This window comes from Mugil cephalus, chromosome 20 (genome assembly GCF_022458985.1).
Source record: "Mugil cephalus isolate CIBA_MC_2020 chromosome 20, CIBA_Mcephalus_1.1, whole genome shotgun sequence".
NCBI lineage: Eukaryota > Metazoa > Chordata > Actinopteri > Mugiliformes > Mugilidae > Mugil > Mugil cephalus.
In genome coordinates, this window is record NC_061789.1 from 17,761,534 (window position 1) to 17,779,020 (window position 17,487).

The 17,487-nt window shown below is 44.1% G+C and overlaps 1 protein-coding gene across 4 annotated transcripts in view; it reads left to right on the forward strand.

Annotated features, from left to right (window-relative positions):
• znf385c (zinc finger protein 385C) overlaps nt 1-14,303 on the forward strand; it is a 120,022-nt gene extending 105,719 nt beyond the window's left edge. For 3 of the 4 annotated variants that reach the window (XM_047570854.1, XM_047570853.1, XM_047570856.1), the window contains 6 exons: nt 2,052-2,265; nt 7,630-8,007; nt 8,147-8,334; nt 9,714-9,812; nt 10,369-10,458; nt 12,838-14,303. In XM_047570854.1, the coding sequence (XP_047426810.1) occupies nt 2,052-2,265; nt 7,630-8,007; nt 8,147-8,334; nt 9,714-9,812; nt 10,369-10,458; nt 12,838-13,068 (1,200 nt within the window). In that variant the 3' untranslated portion in view covers nt 13,069-14,303. The remainder of the gene's footprint in view (nt 1-2,051; nt 2,266-7,629; nt 8,008-8,146; nt 8,335-9,713; nt 9,813-10,368; nt 10,459-12,837) is intronic. The other variant, XM_047570855.1, reaches the window with a different exon arrangement.
• The last annotated feature ends 3,184 nt before the right edge of the window (nt 14,304-17,487 follow it).

The following is a 17,487-nucleotide window of genomic DNA, read 5'->3' on the forward strand; positions in this document are numbered from 1 at the left end:
GGAGGATGCAGCCTGACACAGACGTGCACACTACAACAGTTCAGGAACAACTCAAAAACATGAAGAACAGCACAAATTGTTGAGCACTGTTTTTACAGACAGCACATGACACCCTCAGGAGGTTCATGTCCATTCTCTGATGAGTCACAACTGTTTTTTAGGCACAAGGAAGAGCTACACAATATTAGGAAGGTGGTCATAATGTTATGTGTGATTGGTGCATGGACACGTGCTTGTAATTTACTCATTTTAAATAACTGTTTAAAACTGTGTAAATCATTGTCCATTTTTGGCTTTGGTCTTGATTAGACATTTATAATGAGAACGTCCTTCTTGTTCACTCTATGGCACGTCGTCGTTCTACTACATAATTGGGCCGCATGTATTTATAGCGCAGTGCAGCAAAACAGACAACTGTGACTGCCAATTGTTATTGAAAAAAAAAAACAAATCCACCCAATATAGCTCGTGACTTGAGGGGGAACTGAACTATATTATTTTCTGCCCTTCTCAATCAAACGAGGCAGCTTCAGCGATTGTTGAATTAAACAAACTCACTGGCAGGACAACTTAATTTCTGTGCCATTTCATTTCTACAAAGACATCGTTACTGAGAGGGGAGGATTCGTTCCCAAGCTGTGGGAGGGGTCACGTCTCGCAACCCTTTTAACGTACAGCATGTACAGTATCTCTGCATTGGGTATATTCAGGCGTTTGCTTTCATTCCAGGGATTTCTTAATTGGTGTAAGGTGAAAACCATTTCGCACCTCATCCCTCAGCTTCTACTGACACTGAGAACTGGACAAAGAGCCTGGTGGAGAGGTTTGAGGCTGTATTCATAACGTGGGGCTACTCACTGAAGCCTTTTCATGGCAGATCAGTCATGCGGTGCCCGGATGTATTAGATCTGTTTTTGCAGGTGCCTTTCCAGCCACATCATTCAGTGCCCTCCGCTATATCACACCATTAGCCCTGCTAAGTGCAGACCACTGGTATTTACATTAAACCATCCAGCCTGTCATGTGTGTTTGCCTCCAATCCTCGCGCCACATACACAGTTTGCTTTTATTGTTTATCAGACTTAATGCGTTTTACATTCTCAGTTTATCGGAGAAAACTGTGTTTTGCTTTCAATGAGCATGAGTTCCTCAAATCTCGTTTCCGCGTGGATTTATTCCGCACTTAGGAGTCCTTGAAAGAAATGTCCAATCTCTTCGCTCAAGTCGTTCAGCGCCGGAAGATTTGCATGTTTTACTCAAGGAAGACAGATTTGGAAGAGGGCTCGCCGTCTTTAAAGAACGGCTCGTACCTTGCTTTGCATGTTAAACAATACAAAAAGAAACACAACAATTTTAAAGCTTATCCTCCATCCTTAATCCAGCTGCCTCTTTAACACTGAGGGTATGTTTTTTTTTCTTATCCTACAATTTCAGATCATTTAATAAGGGTTGTGTCTTTTCTATTCAGTCAATTATTTTGCATTCCCCCCCCCCCATCATGTCTGGGCTCTTGTCTATGTTGCGTCCAGACCAGGAGCTGATGAGAGTCGATCCCCGCAGGCTGTTGCAGTTTTAATGAGTGATCTCTGGATTGATTTCTCTGCTATTCCTATGTATCCACTGTGTTCTGACAACACAGGCTTTGTTCTTGAATTGAGCGGGGCCGCGCGAGTGACGGGAATGCGAAAGGTAAACCGTGACCCAGCCGAAGGGAAAATGTTCCGTGTTTATTGCTGCAGTGCAGTCAGTCAGAATGTGTGTTCGCGTCTGATTTGTGGCTCGCGAGTTTGTGCGCTTGCGAGCGCTCAGATGTGTGTGAGATTAATATGTACCGCCGCACGTGAGGGTGGCTGTCACAGTGCCCATTAATAGGGTAGTTGTCGAGATGGAATCCTCTCTCTCGTTGCATATTACACGTGCAATTATACCTCTGGCCTCCCAATGTGCCAGCGCCGTTATCAGGTGGATGCAGACTCTCCTCCTTGCAGCTTGTGTGTGCCTGCGAGACAGTGAATATTCAAGCATGCATTTTTAAAATGTTTCTCCCACAGAACCAAGCAGAGGCCCACTATAAAGGCCACAAGCACGCCAGGAAACTCAAAGCCATGGAGGCCCAGAAGAACAGGCAGCGGCGAGCCGGGGACGCCTCATCCGCGGGGAGGGAGAGGGACAGAGACAGGGACCGGGAGCGAGACAGAGGCAGGACGTCCGCGTCTGAGGCGACTCTTCCTGCGCTCATGGACACAAGCTTAGTGGAGGGAACAAGTAGGTATAGCGACGATCCGATCCGTCTCCACCTCCTTGGTGATCACTCTGTTGCACTTCCTTCAAATCCCCCCTTCTGCTCCATTGCATCTTTCCAAAACCGCATCAGCCAGTCCTCACGTATTTGACAGCTTCACCCTCCTCCATGTCTCCGTTGCCCTTATCTCTGTCCTTCTACTCCATTGTGTTGCACTTTGAGATTACATCTTCTGTACACCTTATCCCTCACTCCTTTCGGCCCCCTGTCCCCTCTGTGTTCCTGTGCATTCAAAGCCCTGCAATCTCAGCTCACATTGCCCCCTCCCCGCTCCCCAGAACTTCTCTGACCTGGCCCGCTGTCCCTTTGCCTTGTGATGGATGGAAGTCTCCAGAGCTGTGGGATTGTGGGAAGTCTGGGAGCAAAAGATATTGTGTGAATAAAGGGGGCAGGCTGAGATCGATTGGAGTCTAACTGGGATGGTTTTTACCCCCTTTGGCTCTTAATTTCCACAATTCGACTCCCCTTCTCTCCCTGCCCGCTCTCTCCTATCTATCTCGGTTAGATGGGGCGGGTAGTTGCGGAGGCAGAATTGGTGTATTTGTGCAGCACAAAAAGAACGGTTGAACACGGCTGAAAAGGAGAAAAATAGTGGTGAGAGCTTTCATTAAATCGCCGTCAAATAGAAAATAAAGTTGAAAGAAATCAAAGGCACTGGTCTTCCTTTAAAAAGAAAAAAAAAAAGTTCAAATAATTTCACATCGGTGGTGTAAATATAGACATCTTAACTCCTGATAAAAGGAAAGGAGTGCGCCGGTTTTCTTTCAGCAGAAATTGAATGTTGACTTTTCCACAGCACGCAGCCGCACCTTTGGCTCAGAGAGCGTGAATCGCACCGGTGGCATTTTGACTGCAGAAAGAGCCCATTACCATCTCATGTTGCTCTTCTCTGGGTCCACACTTTTAGCTTATCCGTCCAAGGTGGCGGAAATGGAAAGGGGCCGTGCAGTTTCTCCCCTTTTTCTCTACCACTTCTCAACTTCCCTGCCCCGAAGGAGATCCCTATCTGAGGCGAATTTCAAAAATTCACTTGGATGCTCGACGGAATATCAGAGATATGAAGGTACAAGGAGAAGAGGAGGAAACTTTATACTTTTTTCCCCCCAGACAGACATAGCGGTGTGCACATAGGCATAATACACATATATTCGCTTTTTTTTTTCTGCCTTGAGCCCTAACAGTCTCCTTCAGAAAGGAGAAAGTGGACAAAGGACTGGGAGCCTGATAACGCTTCTCATCAAATCTCATTTTAATATTCTGCTGTTGCAAAGGAGAGCTCTGAAAGAGGAAAGAAGCGGCGGCGGAGACGAAACGAGACGATGAGTGGAAAATGAAAGATAAGATGAAGTGAATGAAGGAGGCTGAGGGAGAGAGGGAGAGAAAGCAGATAAGTCATAGCTAGTTTTTGTGCTGTGAACAATTTTACAGCTCCGAGGCAATTTTGTGAGGAGGAACACTCTTTAATAAGCCCAATTGTGCGATTGGCCTAATGTGAAATTGAAATGCGGCAGTGCGCGCCAGTGCTGGCACGCACCACAATACCAAACTGTAATGGAATAGTGCTCCAAATTAACACTCTATGAAATTAGTTATGTCTGCCATGACACTAAACGCTGGTGGGGAGCTGTCGGAGAGTATTGCACACATTGTCTGCCATCAGGAACCAATAACCCACCTGTCGCCTGTTCCTCTAACTCAGAATAAACAGCCTTCCTCTGGATCCACGAGGTCAAGATCTTCAGCTCCACTGGAATACCTGCTAATGCCTATTGAGACGCTGGAGGCAGCTACTGTTCATGCACTATCTAATAATGTGCGGGGCTGGATGGAGTTCAAAGTGCGCTGTGACGCACTAACGGTTTTCCAAGTATCTTTGGGCCGTTGCCACTGTGAAATGAACAGGCAGTTATAAGCAAGGCCTTGTCACAGCACAATCAAGAGTGAATGTAAGAACGTGAATTTAACAGAAATATGCCAGGTGAGACAAAAAAAAGGCTGATTCTTAACGTGTCTGCACAAGAGAGTCCCTAATACAGGAGTCGTCAATGTTTTTCAGGCCAACGTCCTCCAAACAGATGGAGAGATTAAGTAGGGACCCCCTACCTAGTATATGTGTTCTATATTAAATTTGACCCAGTGTTATTTATAAATATACAGTACTATTATCATTTTGCATTTAATCTAAAACTATCCGTTTACTAAAATCCGTTGGATTCGTTAACGTGTATTCAAAGAAATTTAAATTTGTGGGGGGAAATATATATATATATACACACACACATATATATATATATACACACACACATATATATATATATATACACACAAAAAAAAAAGTCTAATCAACCAAAGATTTTGCGACCCCTCCGCAGTGCCTCTGCAGACCCCCGAGTGGTCATGGACCCCCTATTATAGACCTATGCCCTAGTGAAACAAGAGTATCAATCATTTCCAACTTCCCCCAAAACACCATTTGTTTATGTCAAGTGTCCAGCAACATTAGGAATTATGCCTTTTGTCCATCAGGGGAAAACAGAGGAAGGGGTGTGACATCACAAGAGGGAGGTAGAGTGGTTGAATGGTTGTTTCTTTTAACAACATTAACCAACTCCTAATCAAGTATTTTTTTTCCTCTTCTTTAACTGATTAACTAGTTGTTTGGAAGGCACAGAAACAATGCTATTATTCTGTTAACAGCAGGATGAGATTACACAAGCAATTTAGAAGGAAAATGGTACACTTTAAAGAAAAACTTTCCAACATATCCTTCCTTTTATGGACGTTCTGTCACGTATGGCATCAAGGTGGTTCGTCCCTATAGAGAAAAGAGACAGGGAAGAGCATAGAGGACATTTCCAGTGGTACAAAGAGACTAATCAATGCTTATAAACCATGTCGCAGACTAACAAAGGACAATGAGCGGGCAAGTGAGTGAGCGCCGGGCTGGCGCCAAGAGACAGAGAGCCGGCATCAATCATGACAAGCATCAATCACCCTCGGCTTTGATTGACTCCGCCGTTGAAGATATCTTTGCGGGGACTCTGCCTGTCACCACAGTAATGATGATTTAAAGCAGGGATTTTCCCCCAGGGAAGTTGTTTATGTTGTGAGACTCCCTTGGATCTCGATGCCTGCTAAATCAAGTGTACACGTTGAGTCCAATATCCATGTTCTTATTTTGCCATTTGGCTGTGGTTAATATGCCGAACCGATCGATTTGCAGAATAGAGCCCCCTTAAGATGTGTTTACACTCTAAAAGCCTGTCGCTCCCTTAGAAGCACAGATTCAATTCTTTTCAGATTAAATAAAGCTGATGACTGCCCGCACAACATTGATCTGGATTGTTTGCTGCTGTGGGAAGCCGACATGGAAGCGTCTGCTATGACAGTTTTGCCCATTTCGGTGGCGTATAATTAATGCGGGGGTGTATGAGAGACAGGAGGCATATTTTAGAAATGAGTGGGAAAGTCATGGCGGGTGTGAAACAACAATCCAAACCCCAAAGAGAAAAAAAAAATGCTTGATTTCTAATCTAAATCAGTTGGTTGGGCCCTGATTCGACTGTTGATTAACTACTTAATTAACTGAATAATCATTTCGGTACTCCTTTAAAGTTAATGTGGCAGTTTCTTTTTAATGTAATGTTTCTTTTAAAATGAGAATACCTGAGACTCAGCAGGGACTTTTGAAATGATTCCCTGCTGAACGGTTATCTAAATCCTTGGATTTAGGAAAGCTTTGATTCCCACCAACCTCCGTGTCTTCTCTGTGAGCTTCCTCCTAAATCCATTGATCAGTATCACTCCCCTCCCGAGACTTCTCAGGTGGCTCTGTCTTTCACATACGCTCAGGATCATACCTGGCCCTGCTCCCCCCACCACCACCACCACCAGAGAGGAGCTCAAATCCCTCAAGGGTCACTCTCATTACAGCGAGGGGACCGTCTAATCTTGCTCCTGTATACTTCCTTCTACTTTAGCCGGAATGAGAGAGGAAGGCCCTTATCTCCAATGATGAATTTACTCTAAAAAGGGAAAAGTAAAAGGGGAAAATCAATGGAGCACAGTTGCTCTGAGGTGGTGTGTGTGTGTCTGTGTGTGTGGGGCGGAGGGGAGAAGGCTAAATGAAATGGAGATATTCAGTGAGCGTAGCGCGCAGTGCTCTGGGGTGAAGTGTGCGACTCCCTCGGGAGGGCAGCGGGGTGAAGGGGAGATGTGTAATGGAGCTCGAGTGACTTATCGGCTGGGTCCGGCAGTCGATGGGTTTGTTTATATTGACTGAGGCTCCAGGTCCACTTGATATTTGAATAGTGAGAGACAGGAGGACGAGGGAGAAGGAGAAAGGGAGGAGGCTGATGGCATTTACTTCCCTAAACAAACTCGCGTCTAGTCGAACACGGCCGAAAACAAAGGCTCAAGTTTTATCAGAAATCTAGCACTTGCCATCTGCCTTATATTGATGGCCGATTGTTTAAGTCAGTTTGAAGGGTGTTGCTGTTTAAGCGTGCAAGGAGATTTTATTTTTATTTGTTCTTAGGGACCGTACCCTATTGGGTTTCTATTTCCTGTCACTAAAAAAACCTTAACCAGCATTGGCTGATTTTTCTGAGCCGATATTTGGAGCCGATACTGCTTTTTCTCCCTCCATTTACGTGATAAAAATGAGACAATGGTGACAGATGTTCCAAGTCTTTAACCAAAACCATAAACATTTATTGAACTCAAAGAACTCTGGGGTCAAAATGAAGTCCAAAGTGGGCGGAGCAACGCAGGCACCATTTTGGATGAGCTTTACGGATATTCCAAATATGGATCGTTTCACTGGAACAAAATATATATGTACTGGTGAATTAAAATCATGAAATAATTAGTTATAAATTAGTATACCTTGTTACATTACAATTGTCCAAGCCGTTAGTAGTTAGTAGTAAAAACTCAGCTTTTAATATTTGTCGGATACGTTTTCAATCCTGGAGTGATATCTACATTTCTTCAGTGTACCCCCGAAACATTTCTCCAGAAATGTCTTTGAAGCGGCCTTGTGCACACACTTGGAATAAAATTGTCTGATTCCTAAATGTTGCCATACCCATGGTTAGTTTTATCAAGCCAGCCAAGAATGTGCAACATTTAAAGAAACTACTGTAATTTGCATTTCTCCTTCTGGTCGAACATCAAGCTAATTTGTACCAAACCAGCCTCTCTACTGAACAGAGGCAGAGAGTAATTACTTTGCAGTGCTATCTGTAAATTCCGGTGTTAAATAAATCACAGTTTGCTGATAAATATCTTATATATATATATTTGTTTCTCTTATTTTTATGCAGGTCTTCAGTCTGATTTAGAACCAGCCAACCTGGAGGTAAAGCTCGCAGAGAGTCCCAGGAGCTCAGTTATGCTGACGCCGGTATCTGAGGTTTCCTCCGTGGAGCTGGTCACCCTCTCCCCTCCGCAGATCTCGCCTTCCTCACATGTTTCTGAGACGGCATCGGACACCAGTGCCCCCGAGGCCCCGGAGGCTGCAGAGGCCGCGGAGGCCGAGGATCCAACCAATGAGTCGGGCAGCCGCGCGGACACGTCCAGCACGAACGGGGAGCCGCACCCGGATGACGACAAAGACCCCAAGAAGAGCAAAGCTCACCTCCACTGTCCTGTTTGTAAAGTCACAGTCAACTCCGCCTCGCAACTGGAAGCACATAACAGCGGTGAGAACGTCATGTGACCCTCTAAAAGCTTACACGTTCCTCTTAAGGTTATTTTTGGTTCGGCGCGATCGGAGAAGGGCCTGTAACATTCATTTTGCATGATATTACAAGCCTGTAAACTCCCTGCTGTCTCCACCAGGTACAAAGCACAAACTGATGCTGGAGGGTCACAGTGTTCTGCCGCGGCGTAGGGGTAAAGTGGTGGCGGCTCGCGCCACCTGCAAGAGCAAGCGGTTGGGAAGCAAAGGCAGCGTCGGGGTGCCCAGCAAGAACTTCCAGTGTGAAGTGTGTGAGATCTTTGTGAACTCTGAGACCCAACTGAGCCAGGTGAAAGAAATATTGCATATACAGTATGACTGAATGACTGTGTAGCCTATTCTTTAGACTGGGAATTGTGTCAAAACTGTCCACTTTGCATAAGAGATGGGAAAAAATCTTCATCAAAAATTCTTATTAAATTTGAGTGAGTGGCTACACAAATTATTATGAAAAAAGACATGGTGGCACATTGATGTTTTTATTGATATTGTAACACTAAGTCAAAAAATTATTTAGGTAATTATGCTATCAGGCTAATGTTATTACCCTTGTTGGACCATGTGGTGCACTAAAGATCCGACAGGTTTTCTGCCGTAAAGTAGGACTTTAGAGGACACGAGAGCGAACACTCGGGGACCTTTCCATCCTTCAAGTTGAAATATGAAATGAAAGATGGGGAGAGAAAACGGGGACTCGGGGAAGTCCTGCAGATTTGTCAAGGCATACGAAGTGAGAGCGCCGCTAACACGATAGGATTTTGTTCAAAAGGGCACAGAAGTGCTGTTGACTCCGCGGGGAAAAGCACTCTAGCCAAATCATGACAAGGAGTGGAGAAAATTGTTGCATATAATTACCTCGCCTCCGCAGACAGACGATATGACCTTAGAATTAATCAGAAAACAGAGCTGCCTTCGCGTAGTTAGAGATTACCTTGTGTGCTGCAACTTGGACCGCACTGACCCGTGCGGTTAAAATCACAAAACAAAAAAGGAGGCGTATCACAGAGACCAATATGGGCGATGGGATCTTAAAACCCTTACTCGGTCTACAAGACAATTTTAGTGTGAGCTCACATCAGAGCAGCAGTTTCATTTACAGCCGCGTGAATGAAGCCATTCAAGTCGGGGAGTGAGCCCGGAGTACATTCAAGCCGCTGTTTTTCAGCAGATATCATCTCATGCTTTAACGAGCTCCTGCCAGAATGGCGGTAAATTTACTACTCATTACCGAACGCTTGTAATGCCTCCCGTGTTTGCGCCGGCTGTATCGACGCTGAACCAGGTTGGGAAGGTCATTTCTCTGCATGCTAGGGTCATCAAGTACCACATCTGTGTCGTGGAGTCGTCTGTGCTGGAGTGGAATGTGGAAAAGACACGGGATGCGCTGGCGCGCGAGAGCCGTGCACATTCGGGCTGCCTTTAGCTTTAAATGCATTCCAGCGGTATTACATACACATCCACTATCCTGGGAGGACGTGAGCTGCTAAGTACCGCAGCCAGACAAGGAGTGCGGCAGCGGTAGAAAGTAATGTGATGTAATTCCCGTGCACCTCCGTCATATTCAGTGTGTAACCATTATTAATTCAGCAGATAACTTTCAAAGTTGTTCCACCGCGGCACAACAGATGCTTATTAGCTTGCTAATGGCATTTCTCCTGGTCTCCGTAGCACATGAACAGCAGAAGGCACAAGGATAGGCTGGCCGGAAAACCACCCAAACCCAAATTCACCCCCCACAGCAAGAGCCAGCCGAGCTCCAGCTTAGCGGTAAGTCTGAGCAACAAAGAGGCGGACAAACAAAACAATGTCACGCAAATATGCACGCATGCACACACGCGCTCGGGGAAGACAAACAAGCCGTAATTGCCTTTTTCTTACAGCAGATATGCTTAAACGTGCTGTACACATTTGCACAAGCTGGAATAAATTCAGTGTAGCTTGTAACGGCCTTTTAAACGGCCGCTTTAATTTATCTCTGTTGCAGTTAACTCGTTTGACCCAGGCCCCGACACACACACACACACACACACACACACACACACACACATACACACAGCTCACATTACGTTGCACTTAGGAGGCTTGTGTGCCTGCGCTGTCACAGAGGTTAAGCACACTTTTGTACTCATTGAGTCCCCTACCCCTGAGACAGGTCTAAAATAGTCCCGCTCTCCTCACTGACCAGCTCTGACAACAGCAGCCTGAATCAGCACTCCGGATGAATCACTTCTCTGCTCCTGTCATTTACACACCTCCTCCCCATCTCTCCTCCTCCTCCTCCTCCTCCTCCTCTTCCTCCTCTTCCTCCTCCTCCGTCCTACAGAACGTGAGATGGAGTGGCTATGCAGGCGTGGCTGTGTCTGCCATGAAGAAAGCGTTCAGCCAGTACAACCTCACCTCCCTCTCCTCGCAGGTCAGTGGCAGGAGAGGCGGGGAATGTGGTTGGATTGGTGGGCGAGAGCTTCATCTGGCTGAACTTTAGGCCTGGCCACGGGCAGGGGACTGGGCATATAGCAATTAAAAAGAAAAAAAAAAAGATGTTTACTTTAAAGGGATTGTTCAGATTTGTTAACATTTTTTTTGTTTGTTTTTGTCATAACGTGCATCTTACTCATTTTCATATTGTCACTCATGGGGCTTTATTGGCAAATGGCCAATAGATACAACACATGCAAATTAAGAAAACGTCTTCATCGGTTTGACAACAAAATAAAATACTGTAAATGCTCACAAAGCCACGGAATAGTCACAGTTTATGTAGAAATACACTGTATGTAGGATTCCAAGAAGGGATGAAAGGGCTCGGAATAAATGTTTAACCTCCTGAGACCCAAGCTTCAGTTTGGTCTGTGTTTTAATATCTTAATTTGGGATCAGTAGGATCTAAGATGTATAAAAACTAAGCATCATCTTTGAACAGGAAATAGTAGTTTTTGGAAAAAAACAATGTCCTCATATGTGGATGATGGGATTATTTCATTATTGATATTATGAAGAAGTTATCAATGTGTAACAAAATATGAAACTGTTTATTTTAATACCTGTACATGGCTCAGCAAAGACAGAACAATGAAGTCCTAACATCCTCACTTGCTAATTAGCAATGTTGTGGCTCATTGCTATTGATAAAATTTGTTAAATTTTCATATCAAATTAGAAACATTAATGAGAATAAATAAATAAGTTAAATAAGTAAGCTGTAAAATTCAATGATGCTTTCTACCTATGGTGGCACCGACTAGTGACCCTTTTCTACCACTAGATGGCAGACTAAAGGGTCCACTAATGAGGGCAACAGGTTTAAATGAAGCAGAATAAGTTGTGATAAAACCAAAAACTTAATGTCCCCATGTGAGGACGCGGGGTCTCAGGAGGTTAAACATCTCTGATCTGCAAATGAATTGTGCATTTGAGGAGGTTATTTGGACGTCATGGATGTTAGACTAAAATAAATCAACAAAAGTCACAAAGCTTTGGACGTCTCAGTGTTTCTGTATATGCTCGTGTTGTGAGTATTTATTACAGCGCACTCCTTCTCAAGCCGATGACGACGTCTTAACTTGTTTGTGTTTTGTCTGTTCGCGCGTTGTTTCTCTTAAGCTGCGGTTACGCTGAGCTCTCTCGGCCTTCATATGTAGTGCTTAAATGGCTTTCATGGGCTCATCGTTTAATTGAATGTAGCATTAGCAAATGTGCTGTGTGTGATTTATTTAGATCCTGCCACCTGGTCTTATGTGAAACAAAAAAAAAAGAAAACAAAAACAAAAACAGCAGTGCGGAAAGGATAGATACTGCATCATGTTTTAAAATGCATAAACGATATCACATCTAAACTCATGTAATCCAAACTAGGACCAGTGAGTACAATATTCCATCTACGGTTTACAAAAGTCTGATCTATCCTTTTAAAACTGGAGCTTCGTAGTTGTATACCCTGCAACTTAACCTTTGTCTTGATGAAAATGTCAGTTGTACGCAAGCTTGGGCAAATTCATATTTTGTAGATTTGAGTGAAAAAAATAAATAAATAGTGAATGCAACCCAAAAAGCAAACAGACATCGAAATGAGCATTTGTTCAAATGTTAATGCGCTGTTACTTTTCAGTGCAACAGCTTCCGACTACAAATCTGAACGTGTTTTGTGGCAAATGCAAAAGTTTGAGGATTTAAAATGAAAGGAGAAAACGGTTACAAAAAAACAAGCCAGCTTACACCGCGTTCGTAGTCTGAAATGTCAGCTGGGAGGGAGGGGTGGATGTTGAGAGAAGAGCAGAAAGATAAGGGGAACTATTAGAGGAATCTTCTTGTCTACTTGGCAGACAAGCAAAGCTAAAGCCCCCGCCTGCAACCTCAATGCAAATGTCACTGTCTGAAACGAAGCATCCTCTGGATAAGCCAGGGTTGGTTTGGAAACAAGCTTAAGGCTGTGTCAATCAGCCAAATGTCAGCGTGTTTTGAGTAGACGGTAAGGTGACCACACCTTTGCACGAGCCATGGTTACCAAATAAAACGTGCATTTGAAGTGTTTGTTGCATGGGTTGGCCATAAAAAAACAACAGATGCAATTTGCCCAGTGAAGCTTTTGCATACAACTGTGTCTGCGTGATGAGAGTTTGTGCAACAAACCATCAGGAATCGGGTTCTCTCTGGTTTTAGTATGAACGTGTATTCCTCTGCCGCAGCTCTGTGTGCAAGAACGGGCCATGGGTTTGGGAAACATGTTTGCCTGGTAAACATGCAGTCACTGTGTTCTTCTCTCACTTCTTGCTGTTCCCCCTCCTGTCTTCTCCAGACCAAACTGGCCTTGCAGAAGCAGCTGACCAAGAGTTTGACAACTGGCTTCCTGCCCAGCCCCCTCACCCCGCCAACTCTGTGCACAGTGGCGACTAACCCGCTGGCTCTGCGCCACCCGGTGGGCACCACCACCTTCATCCAGACCCCATTCCTGGGCCCCGCACTATTCCGGCCCGCCCCGGGGCCGCTGCGGGCCACACACACACCCATCATCTTCTCCCCCTACTAAAGACCTGACCCACCTCCCCATGTGAGCTCCACCCCTGTCCCTTTACCAAATCCAAGGCCCTCCTTTAGTGTGACCCACACAACTAAGGCCACGCGCAAACTATGCAGCCCACCTGACTTAAAATGGGAAGAGTCCTGACGCTCGCCAGGCCATCAGGTCTGAGAGCTGTTCAGCTTATCATAAAGGCCAAGATCCCCCGTCATGCCTTCTTTCTGCTCCTCTTATAATGACCTAAGGAGCAGGACAGGCCTCCAGACAGTGACTGGTGCTCTGAGGCCGCTTTTATAGCCATCTCATGGGTCGACATGGTTTGGATTATGGATATTAATGTGTAATTTATTAGAGAACAAATATAGACGTAGAAGTCTAGATGTATGTTTAGTGTGGTTGCCACAAAAATAAGGTCCCTTTACTTGATGCTCTTTTAAAAGAATTTTTATTTATTGGTTTGGAGGTACGAAGAAAAGTCATTATAGGTCATTAACGCAGCTGAACCAGAGCCATACCCGTATGGCTGCACAAGACAGTCCTGTCGATCAATGTTTTCAACCAACACATGTGAAAGATCGTCTGAAGCCAAGTGCTGTGGCTTGGCGTCTTGGATATGGACCCATTCTTAACTTCTTAAGAACAACTCCTCATTGTGTGTGATACGTGGATCTATAGCTACATAGTGTTTGTCTATGTGGTAAAACCCCATTAGCACCGTTTTGCACCTCCAGCCCTCTGCCAAATAATGTTCCCCAAGCTCTTCTATCTTTCTTTTGTAGTCACAGCCCTAGTCATAGCCCTCGGGATTTTTTTTTTTCTTTTCCTTTCCTATGTCCTCAGGATTAAGCACTCATTAAGGTCCAGAAAAGGTCAGCTTGTCAACTTGACTTTGTTTCACTTAGCAAATCTGTCTTCAGGTGATTTTTTTTTAATTATCATTATAATTATTATTATTATTGCTCCAGTGCATCATTCATGCAGCGCAACTTGAACATTATGTTCTTGCCATGCTAGCGGCGTGAAATCATTTCTGCAGCTATGGATGTCTTACGTTGCAAAACACCACGATTTCCCTCCCCTCAACGACGGCTGTGCGTTTTTGTTTTTTTTTTCCTTCACCCCGCCACCGTCACCTCGCTTTGTTGCCCTTGATTTTCTCCGGCGTTATCTCGGCACGAGATGATGAGGAGCAAACGAAAGTGCTCTCCCAATGCACGCTCCCGATCGCACACATAATGAAAACACAATGGATAACTTGAAGACTTGATGGGATTGCTTGATGGGGAAAAGAAAAAAAAAAAAAAAAAAAGTTTGGATGACAGTGGGTGTGGGGAGGCTGCTCAGCCAGCATTTGATTGACATCCCGTTGCAGTGTCTCCGCACAGCGTGGGAGGGAACAAAGCACAGTGCCATGGCAACCACATTAAAAGCACCTTAAAACTGATTTACCTATAAAAGCAATGAAAATTGTGTTGATGTTCAGCTCTTTTTTTTTTTTTTTTTTTTTTTTTTGCTCTAAGTGTATGTTTTATTATCCCATGTCAATTTCAGTGTAAATTTTGCTTTGGAAAAAAAAAACAATCAGTTGAGAATGATCTGATAATGGATTTTCCATGATCAAGACACGTCTCACGTATAAAGCAATACATTCAGTATGTTTATGTTTATGATGTGTTTTCAGTGTTTCGGTGGCTTTATCTATTCTATACTGTACACTCCTGTAACAATGTATTATGTACTCCAACAGCCAAGGGCCAACTCCGATTTGTCAGCGAAGAGTCATTCGAAATAATGGGTTGCCCCAGTGCTGCCCTTGATGCTTGACACTCACGGTCAGTCTCCACATGTTGTTCCATTTATAGCCGCTCATGCGCTTCAGAGAGGGTGCTTCAGCACCACACGGCATTGCTGTTTAACTTTTTAGTGGAGCCGGAGAACCTTTGTTTGACATCCGCTGAGCAAAAACACTGTTAGGATGAAGTGTCACAAGTGCAACATCGACCGTCACATGCCCGTCCCCTTTCCCACCCCGGATATCTGCTGAAACTCACCCTCCCTCGCGCCAAAACAAACTCAAAAGGACTCGGACGGAGCGCGCTCATCCTCCTTCCTTCCACACTCAACTCATGCCCTCTTAAATTACAGTAATGGAGCGAACCCTATGCATTTCTCATAGTGCAATACGTGTAGTTGTGTGTGTGTGTGTGTGACGCAGCAGTGCCACCTGTCGTGAAAGCCCTGTAACTGCCATCCAGTGCTAGTGCTTCTGCATCATCTTTGATCCAGTGTACATTTCTGTTTAAGGACGCCCAAGCCTTTCTGGGCAGGCAAAAACCACCGCCATACTGATGTGATTACCCCCCGTCTCCCCCCTTCCCCCGGTCGCACTACTCAGTGAACCAACCAGCCTTTAAACGTCACTGTTTGTTTCCATTGGTGAGTGGGAACTCTGACCTGAAGTACTGAAACTTTTCTTAAAATAAAGAATCTAGAGAAGGCAATTATATGTAGAAATCATAGAGTAACTATAGAGAATTTAACAGAGTTGCTATTGTTATCTGTATCATAAAACTGCTATCATAGAAGAGAGTAGAATATGTTATCGTAGGCTCTGTACGGCATACAGGGAAAGGAAAAAACGCTTTGCTTTCTTCTTTTGTTTCTCTATTTACGACATTTCTTTTTTTTTAAAGTACAGCAGAAAATATTTAAAATGATTTTTTTTTTTTTTTTTTTTTGAGTGTGCTTTTTTTTCCTCCTTGTTTGACAATGACTGAACTAATAATGAAATCCAAGGCCTTTTTTTGGACGATATCCTAAAGTCACATTAGCCAGGCCTTCTCAGGGGTGACAGGTTGAGCAAATGCTAACATGACCATCCATTCAGGGTATCCCTCCATAGCTCTAGAGAGCAGGAAACACTGTACGCATGGATGGATTGACAGAAAAAAATAATAATTTAAAAAATAAAAAAAAAACACTTACAGTGCTGTACATTAGAGAGAAATGGGATGGTTTTTGGAAAATAAAGCTTTTAGAACTTGTAAAAAAAAGGAAATGTTTTTAATGGTTATGTTATTTTCGTGTGTGTGTGTGTGTCACTGGTGAAACTGAAAGGCGGCAGCATCCCAGAAGGCAGCGCTTTCTTCAGATTGATGAAATAAGAAATAACAATATGTGTGTGGGCGTGTGAAAAAGAGAAACTCAAGCGGAGGATTGCTAATGAATGATGAGCGACAGCATGAAGATGTCTGGAGATCAAAATTACTTTTAGTACAGTCGAAACGCACTTTAGATGTCAAAAAGGAACGGAAGGCTATTTTAAAATAGACGCACGTATCCAACTTATAGTTAAGATTAAGTCAGTGAAAGGTTTAGGTCGGCTAATGCTGTCATATCCGAGATCTGTTGCATTTGTAGCTCACAGATGATTGATAGATTTGTGTGTGGGGGGGGGTGTGGTTTAGAGACTGACTAATCTCCATAGATGGTCAGGACAATACATGAGAGACTACAGAATGACTTGATGCCTCCTGGATCCTCCAAAGCAACTTTGACACACTGAAACTGAGCATGTGATACTATGCACTTGATAACCACGCACGTATCTCACTCAGCCATGTTATTAATCTTCCTGTTTTCCCGTTTATCTGAGGCCGAGCCCTTGAATTCTGTTTTCACGTTGTCCTCTCCGCCTCTGCCCAACACGCCAGCTCATCCTCTGTGGAAACAGCAGATAAGCGCAACATCAAGTCCATCACCCCCCTCCCCGCGGTGCCAATCAAAGGGAAGCCATCGGATCCTCGGCACTTACCGAAGCCGGTGATACGGCCAAAGGACGCGGTGACCTTACTAAGCTGTGACATCGGGCTACCCGCCTCATTGATCCACTTTCTTATCTGACCGCTCTCCGAGGAGGGAGCGACACCATCCCGCTCGGGAGTCAGCCCGGCAAATAAACAAACATACACATGGCATTTTAACGCCTATAAATGAAACCTGAACTGGTTAACTGAACTTGAATTGAACTAAAAGTGCATCATTTAAACATGGAAATAATGGCCAGCGTCTTTAATATCATAAACTTGTTAAGTTGAACAGGAATAACCATGTATTCATAGAGTTCCAGTTACGTAGCAAAGTACTATGGATAGCACTAGCTAGTTACATATATTATTTTGTATATCAAAGAAAATTAACAATGAGAGAATATAATGGATTTACATGATCCAATGTAACTGGCTTCTAATAAAAGAGAATATGTTGGTTTGAGAGAAATAGAAAAGAGAAATCATCCTAAATAGATTTAATCTGTCGAATCGTGACGTTCTCGTAATAACATTAGCCTATGTTCACTTTACGCACTGGATGCAAGGCTGCATCTGTATCAGTGTATTTAACAGTAGAACCGTTAATCTGAGTCCCTAC